At 45.7% G+C, this 24,835-nt stretch overlaps 2 protein-coding genes and 1 non-coding gene across 3 annotated transcripts in view; all 3 read left to right on the top strand.

Moving 5' to 3' along the window:
- Positions 1-1,023: 1,023 nt before the first annotated feature.
- On the top strand, positions 1,024-9,018 carry RPLP2 (ribosomal protein lateral stalk subunit P2). The gene is made up of 5 exons (XM_039539101.1): positions 1,024-1,177; positions 2,153-2,276; positions 6,043-6,091; positions 8,238-8,330; positions 8,899-9,018. The coding sequence occupies exons 2-5, from the start codon at positions 2,154-2,156 to the stop codon at positions 8,973-8,975; spliced, it is 342 nt and encodes a 113-aa protein (XP_039395035.1). The 5' UTR covers positions 1,024-1,177; position 2,153; the 3' UTR covers positions 8,976-9,018.
- Positions 6,294-6,426, top strand: LOC120405476. Its single transcript, XR_005598591.1, has one exon. It is a non-coding gene; the product is annotated as a small nucleolar RNA SNORA52 (small nucleolar RNA).
- An 11,989-nt stretch (positions 9,019-21,007) lies between the features above and the next one.
- PNPLA2 (patatin like phospholipase domain containing 2) overlaps positions 21,008-24,835 on the top strand; it is a 50,680-nt gene continuing 46,852 nt past the window's right edge. Inside the window, exon 1 of the mRNA XM_039535831.1 lies at positions 21,008-21,974. Coding sequence (XP_039391765.1) covers positions 21,788-21,974 — 187 coding nt within the window. The 5' untranslated portion in view covers positions 21,008-21,787. The remainder of the gene's footprint in view (positions 21,975-24,835) is intronic.

The following is a 24,835-nucleotide window of genomic DNA, read 5'->3' as shown; positions in this document are numbered from 1 at the left end:
TGTTATGTAGCCTATAGTAAAAGTAGGCAAATATCTAGATGAGTTGATGTACCTCTGGGAGGACCTCTCCATACCCCCCGGGGTTTGCATACTCTTGGTTGAGAATCACTGTTATACAGTAGTGGATCACAAATTGAATGAGTCAATAGTGTGATAGGCTAATATCATTCTGGACTGTATTAACAGGAGCATTGTATGTAAGACTTGAGAGGATAACTGTTCTGCTCTATTCAGTGCTAGTGAGGCCTTAGCTGGAATTCTGTGTCCAATTCTGGGTGCCACACTTCCATAAAGATATGGAGAGAGTCCAGAGGAGACCTACAAAAATGTTAAAAGGTTTAGAAAATCTGACTTATGAAAAAAGCTTAAATAATGCTTGGCATGTTTAATCTTAAAACGAAAAGGGGGAAGTGAAAAGTCTTCAGCTATGTTAACTTTTTATAAAGAGGACTGTGATTGATTGTTCTTCATGTCCCCTGAAGGTAGGACAAGAAGTAATTGGCTTAATCTGCACCAAAGGAGGTTTAGGTTCGATATGAGGAGATGCTTAAGTCTTGTCTATAGTGGCACTTCACAGTGCTGCAACTTTCTCGCTCAGGGGTGTGAAAAAACACCCCCCTCAGCCCTCAAACATGCAGTGTTCTCAAGTGCCAGTGTAGACAGTGCACCAGCGCTGGGAGCTGCGCTCATGGAGGTGTGGTGGTTTTTCTTTTTCTTTCTTTCTTTTTTTTAAAGCACTGGGAGAGCTCTGCCCTCTCTGCAGCCCCACTACCCACAGCTTGTCAGGCTGCCCTTGTCAGGTCCCCTGCTCCCCAGTGGGCCTGGTGGTGCTATGATGCTGCCTGCCCCCAGCACGGACAGGAGGCCTTGGCACCCCTGGGTAATGTCTCAGCCTGTCTGAGCTGCTCCCCTGGCCCACGTGCCATCCCTGGGTGCGCCTCCCACCCCGGGCTCCGCTTTAACCTCTAGTGTCATGGCGGCCGCAGCCCTAGTAACAATCTCACTGCTCATTGGCTCGCTGCCCGCCTGGGTTCGTCCAATGGCAGAGCCGGTTGGTGGGGCGTTGGAAAAAGGAAGAACTGGCTGTCTAGGCCCTTCCCCTTCCTTTTAGCCGCCGGGCCGCTGTAGCGTGTGCACGTCCCTAGGCCCAGCTCCCGTCCTACCTCCACTCGGTGAAGTAAGTGTGCGGACCCCCCCCCCCCTTCCCTCTAATGAGCGCGCCCGGAGCCCCCTGCCCTTGCCGTGAGCGGGGCTGGGGCGAGACGATGCGGAGCCGGCGGGGGGGGGGGGCGGAAGGAGCGATGCGGCCATGTGCCCTGCCGCGCCGGGCCTGGGGGGTTGGGATCGCAGCGAGGGGGGATTTAGTGGGGTTGGGGGGCAGTGCTGGGACCGCAGCGGGATGCCACTGGGACGGGGCGTGGGGGATGGGAACCTGGGCCGGGGAGCGTAGCAAAGTGGGGGGCGGTCACTGGGGCGCCTCTGCCATCAGCCTCGTGCCCGAGCACCTGCTCCTCTACGCAGAGCCCCTTGTAGCCCCCTGCCCGCACAGCTCGGGGAGCCCCCTCTCCTGGACTCGCTGAGCCCCTCCGAGGCAGGGCTGCGTCCAGCTGGGCACGGGCTGCCCCCGCCTGCATTCAGTATTTTCAGCTTGAGATGGGCACTTACCCCGTGGGCTCTGTTCAGAAAGGTGCCGAGTTGCTGCCTGCTCAAATTCTCTCCCCCAACCCCTCCTCTGATGTCGCTATTAATGGCTGGAAGTGTAGAGTTGTCTATGTATTAACTTTCATAGTGGCTTTAGGTAAAAAACATTTATTTTAGGACACTTAAAACCAACTGTCTTGACTAACAGCTTCTCTAAGGCCTTGTCTTCATGGGGTGTGGGGAGGGGATGTGTGTTCTTAACTGGAGGTAACATTTTAGGGAAGATGAGGTAATTTTGTAGTTCTCATATAACTTAGCAGTTAAAGACTCGATCTACTAACTCATGAAAACTGCCTCGTCTTCACTGGGATTTTATCTTGTTAGCTAACTCAAGCTAAGAACACACTTTTCTTTTTTGTAACTAGGACAGGGCTCCAGCGAGCTGGGAACAAGTTCCTGGCTTCTTAAATCTGTAACATGCTCCATAATAAAGATTTTAATTCTCTTTCAGAATGCGTTACGTTGCAGCTTATCTTCTGGCCGTCCTTGGGGGCAACGAGTCCCCCGCTTCAAAGGACTTGAAGAAGATTCTCGACAGTGTAGGCATTGAGACGGATGATGAACGCCTGAACAAGGTGACAATGCAGTAACTGACCGTGTAATATCCAAATGGGAGTCACTTCTGTATTCACTTGGCTATGAATCTTATCTTAATCCAAGGGATATTAAAAATGGGTTTCTTTTCAAGTATGGGTATATGTGGTTACAGTCTCTCAAGTGCCAATTGCCCAATAAAAAGTATTTGGGGGTAGCATTTCTGTAGCTCTCAGGCTCTCTTATTTACAAAAGTTCAGACTGAATAACCTCACTGGACAGAGCTAATACAAGTTGTGTTTCTAACTGATTGGTCTCTGTAATTAGAGAGACAGGTGGGTGATATCCTGGAACTGAGACGGCTACAGTTACACTGCATACAACAGGGTCTGCCTAATGGCTCTTATCAGAGGCTAGTAGTTGCCTGGTTAGTGGTCACCAGTGGCAAAAAAAAAAAAAAAAAAAAATTCCAGTGAGATATAGTGTTCAATTTTCAGTTATGCATAGCCTCAAAATAAATGGATATAATTCTAGTGGAGGGTTACACGTTTCTGGAAAAAGGCAGAATATAAGAGTGGCCCCTCCAGCCCAGTATCCTGTCTTCCGACAGTGGCCAATGCCAGGTGCCCCAGAGGGAATGAACAGAACAGTTAATCATCAAGTGATCCATCCCTGTCACCCATTCCCGGTTTCTGGCAACATTATTGCACTAGATTTATGGGGTGCCAAGTGTATACACAGCATTTTCTATAAAACACACAAGTCCTTGTCACTGCTACAAGGGACATATGTCAGATATCAGGGAGTAGCCATGTTAGTCTGTATCCACAAAACCAACGAGGAGTCCAGTGGCACCTTAAAGACTAACAGATTTATTTAGGCATAAGCTTTTGTGGGTAAAAAGCCCACTTCAGATGCTTGGAGTGAAAATTACAGATGCAGGCATTATTATACTGACACATGAAGAGAAGGGAGTCAAATAGTCATACATAGTCTCTTCTGGCCTCAAACTCTACTATATCATCTAGTTTAAGGGTCGGCAACCTTTCAGAAGTGGTGTGCCGAGTCTTCATTCATTCACTCTAATTTAAGGTTTCGCGTGCCAGTAATACATTTTCTTAGAAGGTCTCTTTCTATAAGTCTAGAATATATAACTAAACTATTGTCATATGTAAAGTAAATAAGGTTTTTAAAATGTTTAAGAAGCTTCATTTAAAAATTAAATAAAATGCAGAGCCCCCTGGACCAGTGGCCAGGACCCAGACAGTGTGTGTGCCACTGAAAATCAGCTCGCATGGCCGCCTTCGGCACCCGTGCCATAGGTTGCCTACCCCTGATGTAGTTGAACCTCCTGTATATCAGAGGTGACTAATACAAGCTGGCCACTCGCACCCTAAACCTAACAACTGGAATTAGACCAAAGTATTACAGCCCTCAGGAGACAAACTATTGCGTGCCAGAGGCAGAGCATAGGAGACACTGAGGTGGACCAATGCCTGAGGCCCCTGCAATGGCAGGGAAGTAAATGAGAGATACCCAGATGATACAATATCTAGGAAAAAATAGATTCTGCAGGGTTAGTGTCAGTGAAGCAAGATTTAAATACTTCTCAGCGTGGAGGAGCTTTCAATGTTTGTGTGTGTGTTTGTTTTAAAGGGTGTTGAAAAGAAAACAGTTGATGAAATTCTATAATTTTTTTTCAAATGAGAAATCTTATTTGCAGACACTGTGTGTCAGATACTACAAGAGATGCATTAAGAGAGATGATATTGGGGAAACTAGGTTTTTCAGATGGATTTCTGAAGATTACAACTATACAATCAACAGAGTGGTTAGTTCTCTGCAACCAGAATCCATGCAGTGCTAGGATATAGTTCTGCACTCTGAAATAGAGGTTCTTATTCTGTTGTGTGATTCAAATTGATACTTTTTATTATGGTTTCCAGGGCCTTCATAAACTCTTTCACTGATCATCTCTTTCCCACAATGTTATGTTGGAATTTGTTCTTGTCGTCATTGACTTATCTGTATTTGTTAACACTGACCGGATCTAGAGGATTCTTCAAACACACCTTTCAGAGTAAATAAACACAAACATGGCAATTCACATATTGCATGCTTCACTTGAGCAGGAGATTAGTTGTTTGTTTAGATATGTCTCTATCGCTGAGCTGCAATGTACTTTTGACATTACAGGTCCTATCTTTAGAATCTTGCCTCCATTGTTTGTTTACATTGGTTTGTGACTCTCCATTATCCTGCGCTGCTATCCATAGCTGAAATGCACCTGGAGGAACTGCAGCACTCTTGACCTTTAATGCTTGTTTCTGAGATGGTAGCAGTTTCTGTTTTCCTGTTTAATCTTTCTCAGCCTGGACTCCAACTTTGATAGTAAAATTTCCATTCCAGTGAAAAGCTGAAATGATCAGCTGGGCTTTAGCATATGTCAGAGTACTGAGGAACGCACAGCGCTTTAGGATACTGGTTCAGAATCCTGTGCTGCAGAGCATGCACATGGAAGGGGGTACAGCATCAGTCTAATAAATGCCTAACAAACCATTGCAGAGGGTCTGTTTTGGGAGCTGTAGAAGGCTTCTATGTTCTTTATTGCTGTCAGCTTCCTGAATTCATTGTGAACTCAGTGAGATGGATTTTATGAGGAGATGACTACAGAAAAGCACAGGTGTCAGTCTTCAGTTTTAATCTCATGGCACACTTAGTTGGAAATAAAAACAAACACTGTGGACTTGTTTGGATTTCAGTGTCCTATAGAGTGGATTGATTTAAAATCATAGATTTTAATCTTGTTTTGTATTTATACTTTTTGGTTGTTCTCCTAAAAAGAGATTGATACGGTAACCATTGAAATATGTTTATTTGCTACTAAATATAGCTTTTATACTAAATTTAGTCCTGCTTTTTGCTAACCACGTGGACACACTATATTTACATAAGCAGTTATATAGGTTAACTTCCATTTATTTTTACCTTTTTATGTTAGATAATGATGAATGACCCTTCTTATTTACTAGATTAATTTTTACTTGTGGCTCTATTTGGATGGAAATTAAAATTCAGTTAAACAAAGCACAAAAACAGGATTTAATTTTTGATTAAAAAAACCTATCTTGATGTGCTTGATACCTAAGGAAGAAAGTTTATCAAAACATGTTTTGCAGTTAAAACTGATTTATTAAACATAGGAAATATTATCTATAGTTGTTGAATTGAACTGATTATTTCTGGTCACTGTGTCCTTATTTTTAGAACTAGTAGATCTCCTCACACCTTGCTTTTATTCATAGACTGGAAGAAGAAAACAAGTTTTCCTGCTTCTTCAGCTCCCAATTGGTTTCTTAACTTTGAATGAACTAGTCATTGAACCAAACTAGGGGAATAAAGTGAAATGAATATTCTCTGTAGAGAGGCTCCTGCTGTCAAAATCTGGTTTAGCACTTCAACGAACTCCGGTTCCTGGTGCTTAACCAGTGCTTTTCCCCAGTTCAGTAGGTTGACTTTCTTTAAAACTTCAACAGCAAACATGTACTACTTAATACTATTTTTGTAATTATTTAAATTATTTTAATAGATCATAAGTTTAGGTCTTAACATACCGTGTCAATTTAAAATTTAATTTTAAATAAGTTATTTAAAAAAAACCTTGATCATTGTTTTTCCTGAGAAATAGGGCAAGATGGAATCTTACAAGCAGCAGGTTAGGTGGTATTGCATAGAAGCCTGATTGAATAACACTTAAAACAGCTTATCAAACAATTTGTTTTAATACTTTGTATGTAATTTCCATAGGTTATTGGTGAACTGAACGGAAAAAATATAGAGGATGTCATTGCTCAGGGTAAGTACAATCTCATGGTGTTGACATGGGGGTGACATTTATGATGATTGCCTCTCTAGTTCAGTCACTAATTTAAAGACCCTTAAGACCAGAGAATTACCAGTTGTTGGTTTTCCTCATTTTGTTTTTTCCTCATTAAATCAGACTTGCTTTAGAGGGCTCTCAATTAAGATACAAATGTGATAAATCATATAATGGGTAGGGGTCCATCCTAATGCCTGCAGGTCAGTGCCAGTACCTGCTAGGTTTCGCTTGTGGACCAGATTAAACTGGAAAGTGCTCTTAAATATGAGTTTACAGTTAGTCTGCTCGTAACAAGAGTTTTCTGGACATGTTGCTAGGTGGGAGAATGAACCAGACTTTAGCATTCTAAATTGTAGTTCTTGGTTTACCCAGTTGTGGTTTTGAACTTTCTCAGAGAAGTCACTTCATTAACTAAACACTTCATTCACAAGCCTTCTGTTCTTTATTTCAGGGAGACCTAGAAATGATAAATCTTACTGAGAGAGAACACTGAAGTGAAAAATCACATTTTATTTTCAGTGCAAAATTAATAAATATAAATTTAGAAAGGCACAACAATTTGAATGTTCCACTTGTGGAATATTTTGCTCTGACCAAATATGTTGTTTTTAGATAGCATGCAGAATACTTCAAGTAGCCCAAAGCTCTAATGATTTAATCCCCATTCCTTCAAACGCTTAAGCAGATAATTTTGTAACTTTACTCACATGCCTAAGTGCTCACAGGATCAGGCCTTAATGATTTCAGTAAGTACAGCAGCTATTAGATACTTCTGTGAATGTTGTATAAAGACCTGAGAGAGCCTTTATGCATGCACAGACTTAAAATGATTTAGTTGTCTGCTGATGGAATTTAATTTTATTATTTAGAAATAATTGTTCCCTAATTTTATTTTAGAAATACAGTAGAATCTCAGTTACGAACTGACCAGTCAACCACACACCTCATTTGGAACCAGAAGTACATAATCAGGCAGCGGCAGAGACCCAATAAAAAACAAAACAAAAAAAAAATAATACAGTACTGTGTTAAATGTAAACTATATTTTTTAAAAAGGAAAGCAGATTTTTTTTGCATAGTAAAGTTTCAAAGCTGTATTAAGTCAGTGTTCAGTTGTAAACTTTTGAAAGAGCCATAATGTTTTGTTCAGTGTTATGAAGATTTCAGAGTTAAACAGCCTCCATTCCCGAGATGTTTGTAACTGATGTTCTACTGTATGTGGCTTCCTAGAATGTGACATGATTATAAAACATGTTTATTTTGCTAGTTATAGGAATCTGAAATTCTAAGGAATTATTTAGAAATTGATTCTTAGAAATGGAGTACAAGCAAAAAGACTGGGTAAGCAAACTTTGAAAGCAGAGGGAGTCAGTATTCACAAGGGAAAAGGCAGAGAGCTAACTTTCCAGAAATTGGAGACATTAAGCAGTAGTGAGTTCACTAATCTCAAAGGTCCCCATCTGTAATGTAATTCCTACCATGTTGGAGGGGCCTGGTTATTACACAGTAGTCCTTGGAACAGCTAAAATGTTGTTTGGTCTCCTTCTATACATGGGAATCTAATCATATTCCCAAACAGTGCTGCATTCCTGCAAAGTCCAAGGTTATAGCACATTGTAGACAATATAGAATAGGCAGGACCCAGCAGAGGTCATATTGGAAATGCTCTTCTCGAAGATGTCTGTCCTTTTAATATGGATTTAGAGAGCTTGTGGGGGTGGGGGAACAGTAGGGGAGGGACCAGGGGCTAGTCCAAAACTATTATCAACACCAGGTTGATTTTGTTGTTATTGTAGGCTAGCTGCCCAGTGTTTCAGTCTTAAACTCTGGAATCTTGTTGTAGAATGTGCTGTATTTTAAACAAACAAAAATACCCAGAACCTTGTTGTTCCTTGCAAGTGGCTAGTGTGGATTAATTTGTCAGAGGCTAGCCTGTAATCACATCCCTTATGTATTTTTATATACTTTTCTCATTCATTTCGTCCTATCATAGACATGTTCATATACCATATTGACTAGGTGCCATCTTACTACATAACTTTGGTTCTGCATGTTGCAGTATTTGCAGGGCCAGGTCTACTGAGAGCTTAATTACTATTCCCCACCCTTTTGTTCCCTACAGGTAATGGCAAACTTGCCAGCATGCCCGTTGGTGGAGCTGTAGCAGTCTCAGCTGGACCAGCTTCCGCTGCTCCTGCTGCTGCACCTGCTGCTGGTGAGTATATGTTAAAATCTTAGTGCCATAATTCCCATCATGTAAATTTAGGAAGCTTTTCCTTCTTTTATTGTAATTTGGCTTCTTATCCTGAGATTGAAATATTAACTGACATGGTTTAGCACTAAAAACAATCTCTGCACTGTACCTGGGAATGAACTGTTAAAGTGGTGTCTATAGAAGGCAGTTAGTTAAAACCAGCCAACCAGTAGGAGTTATACACAGTTGCTTGCTCCTCATCTTCATTAATTTGTTCTGGTTTAAGTCTATAGAGCCAAAATGGACCCTCAGGTATGTGTATGCAACTCCTGTGGATGAAATTGAGAGTTGTGCAGGTCTCTGAAGGCAAAATTTGGCACTTAATCTTTAAGAAACTGAATCTGTTAGTACCGCACAGAGTAGATATGGAGACTGAAACTTAAAGGGGTGACTTGTGTCCATTTAATTGGAAGATACGCTTCCATGAAGAGAGCGTGTTTTGGGATCTCCTCACACCTGCAGTGTCCAAAATGTACTGTAAATATTCCCAGATGAGAGTAAACCCTGTTTAAATTTCTTCTCTCTGCAGCTGAGGAGAAGAAAGAAGAGAAGAAGGAGGAGTCTGAGGAATCTGACGATGACATGGGATTTGGCCTATTTGACTAAACTTTTGCTACAGAAGCTAATAAAACATTTTGTGTAAAATGGATGTTGAGGTGTTTTGTTATAATAACCCTAATGCCCCTGGAATTTTCTCTCTCTTGTTTAAGAACAGTGATCTGGATTTGGGCTTTGTTTAAAGGGAAAAAAAAAATCTTAAGTAGCCTCATTGATTCTGTATGTAGGTGAAGCCAATTAAACTTGTGCTCCTGTATCACTTAGACACCTTTGAAACCCCACCCTGAGGCACCTAAACATGTACTTGATGCTAAATCATGTTGTGAAATCCAATGGGCAGAAAATCAGAATTAGCTTGTAAATTCTACTGCATCACTTCAAAGCTAACTGTCAAATGATTATATTCTGTAAATGACCAAAACGGCACTGATTTCTTTGCTGATTTAGATCTTATTCCAAGACTTGTGCATTCCTTTCCACCTGCGTATTGCCTACAATGCTGTCAGTAACACATTCGGTAGGGATTTCACTTCCATCTCCGACACATCTCTAAAAGCAATGCATACCTCAACTTCATCAAATGTGCAAACACAATCTTAAATCACTTCATAGCTTTGATATCAATTATATTAGCAGTTCTCAAAGTGTGGGTCATGACCTCATTTTAATGGGATTATCAGGGCTGGGGTTAGACTTGCTGGGGCCCAGGGTTTAGGCGTTGGTCCTCTCTCCAGGGGTCGTGTAGTAATTTTTGTTGTCAGAAGTGGGAGCAATGAAGTTTAAGAACCTCTGACCACAGATTGACTTGCGTTTCATGTGTTTGGGAAGTTATTGTGGCTAACACTGCTGAAGTGATGTATAGTCTTTTGTTGTCTTGTCTACATACGGATATAGCTGAGATGTACAACTTGTATACTTAAAATGGTACAACCCAGACACTAGAGGATGCAATTCTAGATTGGTATAAAGGTTCTTCTACCTGTAGAGCTTATTCCTGTATGGGAAGAGGAGTAAGTTCAGTGTAAGATGCCTTTACAGCTGTATAACTGCATCTACATTAGGGATTATATATGTATAATTTTCAGTAAAATATACCTCTAACCAACATAGTTATACTGATAGAAAATCTGTGTGTAGACCAGGCTCAAATATGAAACGCAGTGTTGTGTGGGGGATAGGGTTGTGTTTTGTCAAGTTATGGTACCATTTTCAAAAGGTCTTTAGTAACTTGGGCACTGAAGTTCCACTGACAGTCACTAGTATTTAGGTGCCTAACTTGTTTACCATTAGAGACCTGGGTTTCATGCATGCAGTGTCCTTGCATAGGCTCTGTGTTAACTTACTTTAAACACAGGGAATTTAACAGCTCTTCCTTGACTGCCTTCTAGGTTAAAGTTCATGAGCTTGGCCAATATTAAGGGTAGTTTACATGGAAATTTAAACAGGTGAGTTTTGAAATGACTTCCTCTTTCCCAGCTCAAAGACCTTTCCTCTAGGTTGCCTGTCTGAGTCATGCAAAGCAGAATCAACTTACTTTAAATCTTTTTTTCTTAAGGCTAAAACATAAAATACTCTATAATAACTGCTCAATTATCAGTTATTCATAGATAATCCGCATAAGATGACCAATATTGTGGTCAATGGACAGGCCTCAAGAGTGTTGGATTTTTTTTATAAAAGGATACAAAGAAAAGAGTGAAAATTTGCCAAAAAGGAGGTCTTTTTTTAACTTTATTCTCCCCATTTTTCATCAGCCCACCATGAGAAGATAAAGCAGTGCTCACAGATAACTGACTTTGGGTTTTGCCATTTCAATGAGATTTGTACAAAACAAAGGTTTTAATTTCCTGTTGAACTGAAATCAGGGGATGCAACCTTAACTATGCTACAGTTCCAATGTAATAAATAGCCATTGCATGTCCTGGAAAAACTGGTGTCAAGGTAAGATGTATCTATAACAAGTGAACCCGGTATCAGTTTCTGGATAGATTTAAGATGCATAGCACCACAGATCATGTCATAGTGGTTGCACAAGAGAGGATGAAGGCACAGTTGACCATTGAGAGAAAAAGGCACAGCCTCTTGCTTGTATGTAATTGAAAAAAGCGGATTGTGGCTGTAGCCTCTACCTGACTTTCTAATAGCAGCTGGAAGGCCAGCTAGTCTCCTAGGTTGCTCACTTGCCCCACAAATGCTGGGCTAGCCCAGGGGTGGGCAAACTGCGGGCCAGATAGCCCCTGAGCTCCTGGTCTGGGAGACTAGCCCCTGGTCCCTCCCCTACTGTCCCCCCTCCCCCACAGCCTCAGCTCGCTTGCTCTGCTACTGCTGTGGGGCTGTGAGTTCGTGGGGCAGCACAGCTGCAGAGCCTGGCCTGACCCAGTGCTCTGTGCTGCATGGTGGCAGCAGCCTGGTCCAGCTCCAGCTGGGTGGTGTGGCTGTAGTGCCACCGGCGCTCTGGGCAGCACAGTAAGGGGGCAGGGAGTTGGGGGGGGGGGGTTGGATAGAGGGCAGGGGAGTTTGGGATGGTGGTCAGGGGGGAGATGGGGTTGAATGGGGGCAGGGAGAAGGGGTGGTTGGATGGGGCAGGGATCATCGGGGGGAGGGGGGGATATCAAGAATGAGAGGAGGGGTTGGATGGGACTGCAGGGGTCCAGGGGTAGTCAGGGGACAGGGAGCAGGGGTGTGTGGATAGAGCATGGGTCCTAGAGGGACTGTCAGGGAATGGGAGGGTTGGAAACAGCAACTGAGGCACTTGACCCTTCTGGCTGGTCGGAAAATAAAAGAGCTGGGCCCCATGAACATAGTGAAGGCACAGCAATTTCCACCTCCTCACCAACCCTTGTACAGGTGACAAGATGGAACCCTGTAGCAGTCTCTGGGAGGGCCCCACCAGCAGCCTTTGAGATCCCTTACTCATACAAGAATGGTCCCACCCCAAAGCAACCCCATTCACTCTTGGTACAGCCCCCAACTGAGTCCACACACCTCATGATCATCAGTATCAAAGGCAGCTGATAGTTCTAAGAATGTCAGGGTGGAGATGCAATCTTGACCCATTGCCAGGAGATTATCTACTGATGTAACAAGAGCTGGTCTGTCCTATGCCCCCAAATTAACAAGTGTCCAAAGGTACTGCAGCCACCTGATTGTCACCATTTGTTCAATAATTGCAACCAGAAAAGGCAGCTGAGATACAGGCTGATAACTGGCCTAGCCGAGTCTCAATGGCTCCTTGTCTAGCACTTTGTATGAGCTGTGCTCTGCACAAGAGGCCTAACTACTCCAAATGTCCTTCTCCCTTTCTTCGCCTGCCTTCCTATGCTGTTCTTTAGGCCTGGAGCTATCAACCCAACCTGATGTATTGGCCACCTACCATCTACTTCAAAACCCTTCTGAAAATGCACCATTCCTGCTAAACCTTATGCAACTAATCTGCCCTGGAAAACATAGTCTCAGGTTTGTGTGTTTAAAAACCAACTGATTACATCACACCACTTTGTGATAAATATATAATCAGATCACTTGGTGCTCTGTTTCTCTGCAGCATGTGGATAGTCTATGGTAAACCCCTGAGTGCAGAGACCACTTCTGTGTTCTGAACATACCAGCACTTGTTAAATACTGCATTGGTGGAGTTCCCAGAATACCCTCAAGGTGGCAATACACTTTACATAACATTCCATTAAGTTTACAGAGGGAGGGGGACTTAGGTATGTTTTAAGCAATTGGCAGTGCAGGAAGTTTGCATGCCTGTTTCACAATTCAATAACAAACCATCTAGTCTGTCTTGTGAAATGATAACAGTTTACTCCAAAGAAGGAAGCAAAGTATTTTCATCTATTCTCCCCAACTCCCAGTCTTTCTAGTTCCCATGGAACTGGTTTATAATCAGAGTGCTATATCTAGAAATCTCCATCAGCTTCCTCTAATGCACTGGGCCAAATTAATCATAGTTCTAACTCCATTGATTTCAGCAGGTGTCTACCAATGAGCAATTTGGCCCATTGCTTTGTGTCTATAGATGCTATTCTGTATTTTCAGTTGTAGCTTCCTTCTTCACATCATAATGCTTCTTGCATGAATCATCATAAAAGGTGATTTAAAAGATAAGGACAAGGGCTTGTTCCTACTGAAACCACAGGTAAGGCCCAGAAAGTTGTGGTATATTGTATACACTATAATCCTCTAAAGATATCCCTTTCTCTTTATGTATCCCAATGTCAGGAACAGGGCTCATTTTGGTGCATCCTATGGCACAAGCTCTGTTCCAAAGGTAGTGATGTTAGCAATATTGGGAAAGGAAGGAGAACCAAATCTTTATCCTGGAGGTTATGGTGGTAACTGATTACCATAAAATACCTAGCAAGGGAGAGTGCTCTGCTAATAAGGTTGGTGGTGAGAGATGGAAACTTTCATCTCTGGGATATTAGTTCTACTCCAGTTCAGCACTGATGGAAAATCATTTCTTGAAAGCACCTCAGAGCAGGAAGCATGACGTCATCTCTATTTGGAAACTATCAGGTATATCCCAGGTGCTACTGGAAATAGTAATGAAGTGATGGCTCCGTGGTGGCATCTGTGAAGTCAATTAGTATTCTCCATTGAGTCACTGAGGGTAGGTCTACGCTGTGCCTGGGAGCAAGCCTCCCAGCTCAGGTGAAGAGACTCAAGCGAGCATGCTAAAAATAGCAATGTGGCACTTGTGGCTGGGGTGGAGACTGGTTAGCTACAGAAGCTCAGAGATGGGCTGGGCTTAAGAGTCTGAGCTGCTGCCTGAGCCACAACATCCACACTTTTACTTTTAGCATGGTAGCTTGAGCCCATCTTGCGCGAGTCTGACTACCCAGGCTATTGCTCCAGCTGACACTTATCTGCATTAAATTTGGGTTTGTTTTTTAAAGGAAAAAGTAGTTGTAAGAACAAATATTGCCGTACTATGAAAGCAAAGACACTGTCCTGGCATAAACTAGTAAAGCAGAGCTGTGTTATGAAGGTCTAATACACAGTCACAATGCACAAAGGCAATCCTAAAATAGGGAGAAAGTCAACTGGAGTCTTTTCCCTCAGCTTTAATAAGAGTTGGATCAGGCCCTGGATTGTCTAAAGGAACATTGTGTAGTCAAGCTGTAACTTATGAATATCATAAAAAAGAGAGGCTGACATTGTTTGTGTATGTGCTGTACCATAATAATAGCATCATGTTAATTATATGTAACTCAGGTGACTAACAAGAATGTAATGAAAAGGTTGCAGAAAAAGCTTTCTCATTGCATTCAGAGCATTCAATGGACATGAATGAACATGCAATTTTTGATGAGCATCCAACATGTCAGAAAGGCAATGGTGTAAAGCCTGCTGACACAACACGTTTGAGGGTCACACAGATTTCCCTGCCACTGGTTGCTTACTGAAAAATCACTGGCTTTGTGGGATTACCACCTGGGAGAAAAACATCATCATTATTTTGTTTGCCAACATTTTCTTACCAGCTAAAGAATCCAGGAAGTGTTCAGCAAGAAATTACTGTTTACACTGTTTATTGCAACAATCATAACAATGTTGTGCTATTTTGCCAGGCAATAATAAGTCCTCAGTGTATAACCTTGAAGGCCAAAGACTGAGTGATGTAAACATCTGAGATGTTTCTCAACTGGTGCAGCCCCAGCACCGTTGTTTTTCTCCTTCAGATACAGACTGACCCCTGCAGTTTACAAGGTGCAGAAAAACAGGCAGAAGCAACATTAGCCCAAGAGGAAAGTTGGTCTTTTGGTTGAAGCACTGAGCTAGAATGCAGGGGATCTGGATTTGAGTCCCAGCTCCTATGTGATGTTGAGGCAGTGACTTAACCCTCTGTGCCTTAGTTCTCCTTTGTAAAATGTGGCTAGGAATGTTTCCTTTGGCTTTGCCTATAGCCGAAAGGTTTTTTTTTTCAGTATAACCTAAAGCTGGAGTGGGCAAAGTACGGCCCGCGGGACCGTCCTGCCCGGCCCCCGAGCTCCTGGCCTGGGAGGCTCATCTTCGGGGGCCCGGCCCCTCCTCTGCTGTCTCCCTACCCCCACAGCCTCAGCTCGCTCACTCCACCGCCGACGCAATGCTCTGGGCGGTGGGGCTGTGAGCTCCTGAGGCAGCACAGCTGCAGAGCCCGGCCTGACCCAGTGCTCTGTGCTGTGTGGTGGCGGTGGCAGCGTGGCCCAGGTCCAGCCGGGCGGCACGGCTGTAGTGCTGCCAGCCACCGGTGCTCCAGGCAGCGCGGTAAGGGGGCAGGGAGCGGAGTGGGGGGGAGGGTTGGATAGAGGGCAGGGGAGATTCGGGGTGGTGTCAGGTGGCGGAGGTGTGGATGGTGGTCGGGGGGGAAACAGAGAGTTGAATGGGGGCAGGGGTCCCAGGAAGCAGTCAGGAAGGATGGGGTGGGGGGTTGGATGGGGTGGCAGGGATCTGAGGGCAGTCAGGGGATAGGGAGCAGGGGTGTGTGTGGATGGGGCAGGGGTCCCAGAGGGGCCGTCAGGGAACGGGGGGGTTGGATGGGGCAGGAGTCCTGGGGGGGGGCAGATAGGAGGTGGAGGCTGGGCCACAACCCCATCCCCTAACCGGCCCTCCATACAATTTACTAAACCCGATGCGGCCCTCAGGCCAAAAAGTTTGCCCGGTCCTGACCTAAAGTATGAATTTAAACCAATACATTTACACCTCTCAGGGATGGTCTAAATAATACTTAGTCCTGCCATGAGTGCAGGGGATTGGACTAGATGACCTCTCGAGGTCCCTTCCAGTCCTATGATTCTTTGATTCTGAGACATGAGGTCACAAATTGAGCTAGCCCTTTAAGAGGGTTGGGGTGCACTTGTCCCAGAAGGAGCTAAGTGCTGAACTCATGTGACAAAGGGCCTGTGACTAAACCAGGCTTGTTGGGGCTGGGGAGTGAACAGTCTGTGGAGCATGAGCAGAGAGGAATCGCAAACAGCAGTAGACCTGGGAGATCAGAGGAAGTCAGAATTAGTGCTTTATAAAGAGTGGGAGGAGAGTGAATCTAGGAAGAGGCCCTGAGAAATCGAAGCCCCACAATGAGGCTATCAGAGGGAGGCTAGATAACCCTATTATGGAGGGTTCCCAGGATCTGGAACCTGTAGTAGAGAGTGGATGTGGGTGCCCCCAGACTGCTGTCGTGTGTGAGGAGGATGGAAAGACTGTATTGTCATTTAGTGAGGTGATGTGGTAAGCCCTGTGACCAAGGGAGGATGACAGGTCTGACTAGTGCCCAGCACCTAAAGAGTTGGATGCCAGTGGTTGGCTGGAGTGAGGGAAACTGAGGCAGCGGATGGGCCTCAAGCCAAGCTGTGTAGCTTCCTGCTGCAACCTGTGTAATCCCTATGGAGCTGTTCTTCTTATGGTATAAGTCTCTTTGGGGTTAGTTTATGTGGCTTAGGGAGGGGGTTAAGCTAAACCAAAAATAGCTACTCTGACTCTGGAATAAGAGTGTCCACATGGGCAGTTATGCTGGCATAAATGGAGAAATTCTCCTGTGTAGACAAGGTTTTCATCTGCCTTGTCTGTGAGCTCATCAGGGCACAGGCTAACTTTTAGGTTTTGTCTACATGGGAAGACATCACCGGTTATATGCATATCAGTGTTTCATTTTTTTCTTGATCCTGAAACCATTGAAGCCAATATCAATTAGGATACTGGATTCCCTCACTGCAAGTGTTCCTAACCTGACTTTATTGGTGCTTAATTTGCTGCTGTTCTGATTTTTTTTCACTCTCCTTTAACGCCTCTCTAAATAAGCAGTTACACAAGTGATCTAAAAAAGCACCGTTTAGGCCTGGGAGTCTTTTCTATTTCCTATAGTGTTAATTTTGGTTTCCCGTCAGCACTTCTCATCCTCACATTGTTGTGCTATTTCAGCTGCGGGCCATAAATATGGCTTACACATTCCAGGATCTTTCTGGGCCTGTGTGCTGAGGTAGTGCTGAGATAGTACTTTGTCATGCTGTCTGTGGGACAATCCGATAAAGGCAGCTGATCCAATGCCCATGGGAGTCAATGACAGTCTTTCTACTGACTTCGTCTGGCTTTGGGTCAGGGCCAAAACATCTTGTCCCAGAGATGGCTCACTACCGTATTACCCATCACTCCCTGCCCTCCCACAAAAAATGAAGAACGTGGACACACGGATCCCCTTGCATCCCGTACTTTGCATTCTCTTCCACTGAAGGAGATAATCCTCTCTGTACTTTGCATTCTCTTCCACTGAAGGAGATAATCCTCTCTGTACTTTGCATTCTCTTCCACTGAAGGAGATAATCCTCTCTCATCCAAGTTTGTTGGCACTTCCTTCCAAGAACTTCCTTGTGCTATCCCTCTGGATCAGCGACCTCCAAGAAGCGGAGTGCCTGGGGAAGGCAGGCTACAGCACTAGAGCACTCAATTGGAACCTGTGTCTCGATTACTTTACAGCAAATCTGCTATTATAAAGAGCACCACCACTCCTCAGAGGCACAACCGCTGCCTGGTCCATCCAGCTAATTATAGGAAATGGGGAAGAATTGCTGTGTAATTACTCATGGGACTTGGTCTCCCTATTGGCAGCACGATGCTGATCCTGCATTCCTTAGTCCACCAACCCCCTCTGTTGGTTTCAAAGTGTGTGTGGGGTGACCAGAATAAGGGTCATAGGACTGGGTCTCATGAGTGTGCTTCTGTCAGTTCCATATATCCTGGCGTTTCCAGCACAGTTTCTGTTTTTTTCTGACCAGCGATAGAAGTGGCAGGGAAATGGAAAAAATTTTCTGCAAACGTGAATTTTCCTTGCTCCTCCATTTTTCCTCAAAATGTTCCCACTAGTGCTTTGCTTCGGGCTCTGATCCTGGGAGTTCCGGACTCCCACAGCACACATTGACTTCAGTGATGGTTGTGGGCACTTGGCATCAGGCTCATAGTTTCTGTTATAATGGGGCAGTAGCTCCACCATAGCTGAGAACGACTTACGGTTTAACAGCTGACTCTACTATGTGCTCTAAACGCCACAGGCTGTGCAGTGCCTCAGTAGAATTCATCCTAGGGTCTATATTTGGGTCATTGGAACAAGAGGGTCCTGAGACACTCCCCAAAAAATCACATCCACATATTACAGTTACGTCTTATTCTGCACAATAAGCTCAAACTATTGCACTCATCCACCCCAATTTTAGTCAGCTGGTGTCCAGCACCCACTGCCCCTCTGGGGAAGCAATACAGGCATTAGCACCTCTGCTTACAGAGCACTTCTGAGCAGAGGTGAAACTACATGGAAGCTATGGGGAACACTCTCAGCTATTTGTACCCAAGAACCATGAGTCTGAATTTGTTCCTTGGGATATTTGCGTGCTGTGCACAACCTGCCTTTGCTTGGAAACTGGGGCCACAATAGGGCTCTCCTTGGAAGTGCGAGTGATGTTCATTATTTTGAGGGAGATCAGCCCCCCACAACTGTACCCTCAATTCCATCTACCTGTCTGTGAAAGTCCTGCCCTGGGCTCATGTGGGCAGCAGTATGTGGAGTATGAAGCATGGTATGATGTGTGGGGCTGGGCTGATCCGGGAGAGATTAGGTGCCACATAAAAATGACATCAGCAGGCTGGTGCAAGAATCCCAGCCAGGATGAATCAGTTTTCTGCTGGTAGAGCTCCTACCAGATAGCTTTCAGCATGATGGACTAGAATTTTGCAGGCCCCTGGAACAGGTCTGCTGGATGCACACACCAGGGACACAGCATTGCAGGAGGGTGGAGGGAAGGAATATGGAGAACAGGCATGCTTAGTGTGTGGGACAGGCACTTAGGACTTGTCTACACTGGGGAAACTATTTGAATTAAAGTAAGGTATGAACTTAAAGTGCAAGATCTATTCCGGAATAAATCCATGTGTAGACAAACTGTAAGGCAGGGAGACAGGGATGAGAACATCCATTAAAATGAATGGAGCAGTTCACAGCTTAGAACTATTTTCAGGCTTCATTAAGTGCCATGAAGAGTACTTTTTTAACTGAGAACATCCTTGGAGATTAATGGGGCCATTTCACATCTCTGCTTCCAAACCTGCAGGTAGATGTGCAGATCCCCTTCCCAATATGAGGCCCAGATCTGGGGTAGGAACTCTGGATCACCTCTCTCCTCCATCTTGATGCCACCACCTCTTATGTGCAATGCTATGGTCCCTCCAATCTTACCAGGGTCAGGGAGAGATGGGATTTGGTAGGTGAGTGATGGAGGCGGGTGCCCAGAGGCACAAAAGCAGCTTAGCAGTGTTTGTGAAGCAAATTCAGCATAATTTGATCAAATGTTTCCTGAGATGCAGCCCCACCAATATGAGATGCTCCTAATCAGAATGCTCTAGAGTCCGTGTGTGCAGCTATACTGGCATAATAATAATATATGAAGATATACATATCTCATAGAACTGGAAGGGACCTTGAAAGGTTATCGAGTCCAGTCCTCTGCCTTCACTAGGCAGGACTAAGTACTGTCCCTGACAGTTGTGTTTTTTTGCCCCAGATCCCTAAATGGCCCCCTCAAGGATTGAACTCACGACACTGGGTTTAGTAGGCCAATGCTCAAACCACTGAGCACTGATTGCAACAGAGTCTGGGATTTGTGGTAAAAATTTGGGGCCAGTGGAAGGGGGATCCCAACATATGGCCCCCCACAAAATGAGCAGTTTGAATTTTCAAAATGCTCAAACATCCATGTACATAGGACAATTATCTTGAATATTGGTATGGCACAATAGGAGCCAGGGTATACATTATGGTGCAAATTTGGTCAAAGGGTTCCTCAGATACAGCCCCCACCCCACTAAGGACCACATTTTAATATTAAAATTACTCTAAAATCCACAGGCAGGGGAGTGAGGTGGTAGCCTTGAAAACTGGCATTCTGCAATAGGGCATAGGATCATAGGAGAAGGGGGAGAGCACCCATTGAGATAATAAATGGAAATATACCTATCTCATAGAACTGGAAGGTCATAGAGTCTAGCCCCCTGCCTTCACTAGCAGAACCAAGTACTGATTTTGCCCCAGATCCCTAAGTGGCCCCCTCAAGGACTGAACTCACAATCCTAGGTTGAGCTGAATGAGGTGGTTCAGCTCCCACAGTCATGTCTCCCACAGCTGATGTGTCATTTCCATGGATGAATGGGGAGGTTCAAGTCTCTGCAATCCTCCTGTGCTATGCAGAGCCTCTTCCCCCTCTGTTAGTCCCCAAAGTGGAATATGGAGTCTTGGGCTTCCCTCCCCATTTCTGCCTCCAGCTGGTACCTGTGCTCCTGCAGCTACTGCTTTTCCTTCTTCCCATAGCCCCTCCAGCTGATGTAGAGATTAGCCACACCAAGGATCTGGATCCTCCTTTTAGAGGGTGACGTATATGTTTCCATGTGTGGTCATCTCACTGATGATGTGCAGGAAAATGGGGGCTGGGTAAACAAGGGGAGACCAGCTACAGATAGGGCTGCCCGGGGGAGGGGGGGGCAAGTGGGGCAATTTGCCCCAGGCCCCGCAGGGGCCCCCACGAGAATATAGTATTCTATAGTATTGCAACTTTTTTTATGGAAGGGGCCCCCGAAATTGCTTTGCCCCGGGCCCCCTGAATCCTCTGGGCAGCCCTGGCTATAGAGAGCAAAAGCAACACTACACACACACACACACACACACACACAAATATTTTTTCTTTGTTCATCAGCAACACACACAAACAACCCACCCCACAATATACAGACCTCACTGCATTATCCTGTACTCCCACAATACACACACAACCCACCCCCACTCCAAAACCCTGTATGCCCACAACATCCCCCCACTCCAAAACTACTACTCCCAGATACACAAACCACCCCAGAATACACACACAACATGCCACAACAACCCTAACCCATCGCTCACACCTCCAGAACTCTACACCCCACAAAAACACATACGCACCAGGCCAAAGCCCTTCATCTCCTTCACACACACCCCATCACACAGTCCTCAAAACACACAAGCGTCATCACAATACACACGCACACACACGCACACAGGCGCAGTAGCTAGACTTCCTCTGGCCAGTGAGTGGATCTCTTGTCATCAGTCTGGGCGGAACGCCACCGCAGCCGGCAGCCATAACCGCGGAGCGCACCCCAGCGAGCCACATGTGCATTCCAGATGTGCGTTCCACAGCTGCGCGCCCAGCTCCCCTTGCGGGCTGCCCTTTTAGAACGGAGCCGGCAGCTGGGGCTGGCGCCGGTGCCGAGCGGGAAGTCCTCTCCCAAGGATTTTTTTCCCCACTCAGAAGCCTCTTTGCATAGCCCCACCCGCCGGGAGGGCGGGATAGGCTCACCCCGCTGCCATTAGCCGGTGCAGGAGTCTCCTCCCTCCGGCCCCTTGCATTTGGCGCGGGATTGGCTGCTGCGGCCCCACAGCTGACAAGCCGGAGCCCCTCCCCTGCCAGACCCGTATCCGATATAACACTGTCACCCTCCCCACTTTGCTGCTCATCAGGTGCAGGCAGCGGCTGGGGGAGCAGGCGGAGGAAGAGGGTAGAGCAGAGCAGAGCAGGAAGGGACCGGCACAGGAAGGAAGGCGCAGCGCATCCATTCCCCTTTATCCCGGGCCAGGGCCGGCAAAGCCCAGTAGAATGTGAGCGGGAAGAGCGACGCACGCGGATCGGGGGTGCCACAACTTCTCCTGCCCCTAGCTCGCTCTTGCCCCCCGCTCCGGTCCTCCGCTCGCATTGCCCAGGCGGGGCGCGGGGCGTTTGTCCGCTGAGGGCTTGGCGAGCCTCGGCTGCCCTCTGCCCCCTCCCCCCATCTCTCTCCTCCCAGAGGCGCTGCCAGGCGGGGAGGCGATGTTCCCTCTGGACTCCACCTGGAGTATCTCCTTCGCAGGCTGCGGGTTCCTGGGGGTGTACCACATCGGAGTGGCCAGCTGCCTCCAGGAGCATGCCCCCTTCCTGGTAGCCAACGCCAAGACGATCTACGGAGCCTCCGCCGGAGCCCTGACTGCCACGGCCCTGGTCACTGGAGCCTGCTTGGGTGAGGAGTTCATAGCTTTGGGGTGCGCGGTGGTGAGAAGTCAAATAGCCGGTCCCCGCTGCTAGTGCAGGGCGGATCCGGCCTTATGCCTTCCCAGCCCATGTAAAGTAGGGCCGGTGTGTGTGTGTGTCAACCTGGGGTTGTGACTCGCGCGTGTGTGTCATAAACGGGTGTGTGTGGTGGCGGAGGAGGGGGCGTTCATGAGCCTGCCCTAGAGCTTAGCTAGATGGGAGGTGGGCCATGGGATGGAAAAGTTTGAGATCCATTGGACAAGAGAAGGCCGATAAGGGATCCTCTCTGTTCATCACGGGAACAACAAATACACTCGGATATGCAAACTATTTTGCCCCCAGGCGATCCCTTTTGCTGGTAAATTCTGTGCTGCATATAAGCAGTCTTGTTTTTGTTTTTTAATGTAGAAGCTCTTTGAACCAGGGACTGACGGTCTCTTATGGCTTCTCTTCATGGGGAAATGGAACGGCATTACTGTTGTGGAATAAGCTATTTGGGAACAGCTCCCCCTGTGGACACTCTTTTCTGGAATAAAAGTGACTATTTTACAAGAGAGTGCCCACATGGGATCTCTTTTTCTTAAATTATATGTCTCCACCTCTAGGGAACTACTTCTCCTGTATTCTCCTTCCAAAATATTATTTCAAGTTAGTTTATGTTTCTTGTTACATAAGATTGTGCAGGAGCACGGACTAAAACCAAAGAGGGACATTCCATCTGAAATGGAAAGTGAAAACACATCCATAAACAACAAGACTAATATGGATTATGTGGATAGACTTCAGTGAAGCTGGTTTTTCACAGACCAGCTTCTGTGTAAGTGATCACTATGGGCCTGATATAGCCCATGAAAACTTATACAAGGATGCCTAGTGAGTATGGTGGCCCTGTACTGGATGTCAATTTATAGTGTAGTTGATAGGGAGTCTTTAGAGCAGGGGTGGGCAAACTTTTTGGCATGAGGGCCACATCTGGGAATAGAAAATGTATGGTGGGCCATAAATGCTCATGAAATTGGGGTTGGGGTGTGGTAAGCGGTGAGGGTTCCGGCTGGGGATTAGGAGTTTGGGTTTAAGAGGGTGCTCTGGGCTGGGATTGAGGGGTTTGGAGGATGTGAGGGGTATCAGGGCTGTGGCAGGGGGTTGGGACACGGGGAGAGGCTCAGGGGTGCAGGCTTCAAGTGGCGCTTACCTCAAGCAGCTCCCGGAAGCAGCCGCATGTCCCACCTCAGCTAGGCCAGGTGGCTCTGCACTCTGCCCGGTCTGCATGCACCATCTCTGCAGCTCCCGGCCAATGGGAGCTTTGGGGGTGGCTCTTGGAGTGGGGGCAGTATGGAGAGTGGAGCCCCCTGGCTACATGTAGGAGCTGGAGCGGGGCCATACCGCTGCTTCTGGGAGCTGCGTGGAGCAGCCCCCAACCCTGCTCCCAGGCTGGAGTGCCGGAGTGGGGAAAGTCCCGGACCCTGCTCCCCAGTGGGTGCTCGAGGGCCAGATTAAAACGACTGTCAGGCCGGATCCAGCCCATGGGCCGTAGTTTGTCCACCCCTGCATTAGAGCATGTCTTGCAACGAGATTGTTTTGTACATTGTAATGCATTGATAAAATGTGGAACTTTCATTCAACTTTGTTCTAAAAAGGTACTTTTGTTATAACATTGTCACGTTAGGTGGGAACTGCTGTACATTCATGGTAATGGACTAGCATTATGGCTGTGATGCAGATTGATTAAAGCCAATTAATATAGGAAATTAAGGATGACATCCTTTTTTAATAAACCTGTATCATTGTTGGACCACAGTGGCACAGGCTAAGCGAAGATTCAGCGTTTGATTAAGTTCTGTAACTTCAGTGTAGTTAAAAGAAACATACTCATTGCTCGTTGTCACTCTTTCCCCACCAAACTTACAGCCGATGAGTTCCTAATGGCTTTGTACTAGAAGCAGAAAAGTGGCTGGAGAAAAAGTGGGGGCAGCATATAATGTGCTTATGAGTTTGGCCACCCATGCTGATTATGTGTGTCTCCAAGAAACCAGGAAATCTCTTTTAAATAGAGAGGCTGACAAGGGGGTAATCACCTTTCTAAACCTGCTCTTTTGCAGTATTCAACCTTCTGCTTAGATGTTTCCTCTGGAACGTAAAAGGAAATGTAGCGTTACAGAATATCTCCTTCACAGGTGCACAAGTCAGCAAGTTTTGTTTTGTTTGTGTGTGCCATGGACAACAACCAAGTGAGATCATAGGGGGCCTTGTGGCTGTTCATTCCTGAACTGCCTATGAGACCCTATAATACAAGGAGTTCAGTGATGTTGTCAAGGCTGATTCCCCACTCTGGCACTTCAAGTGCTGAAGGTGGGGAGCCCACAAGGATTTTAAAAATTAATACTGGCCACTCCAGGCTCATATTAAACTCCCAAGGTTACAGCTTCTCTCTGACCTTGGCTTGGTAAACGCTGCCACCACTGGAATGCAAAACCCCTTTTGGAACCTAGGAAGACGCACTTGGGAATTCCTTCCTGTGGGGTACCCTCAAGCCCTTTCACCCACCCCGTTTCAGGGAAGAGCTGAGAAAGGAAACAAAGGAAATTAGCTGTTGCTGCAGCTAATTAAACAACATATGCACAAACCTCTTAAGACACCAAAAATCCAATCCTGTTCTTAAAATAAAATAAAATTAAAAAAAAATCTGGAATTTAGGCTTTTGCTAGATTTTTTTTTTTTTTTTAGAAGAGCAATTCCAAAAAATTAAGCACCCAAAATAGCTTTCTTTGGGGTTCATCTTAAAGGTTACAAGCAAACCAAAGCATCTGGGGTTAGCACAGAGGAGTCCATTAGCCATAAGAAAGAAACAGA

Source organism: Mauremys reevesii, linkage group 4 (assembly GCF_016161935.1).
Source record: "Mauremys reevesii isolate NIE-2019 linkage group 4, ASM1616193v1, whole genome shotgun sequence".
In the NCBI taxonomy this organism is placed as follows: Eukaryota; Metazoa; Chordata; order Testudines; family Geoemydidae; genus Mauremys; species Mauremys reevesii.
This window is presented reverse-complemented; position numbering and strand designations above follow the sequence as displayed.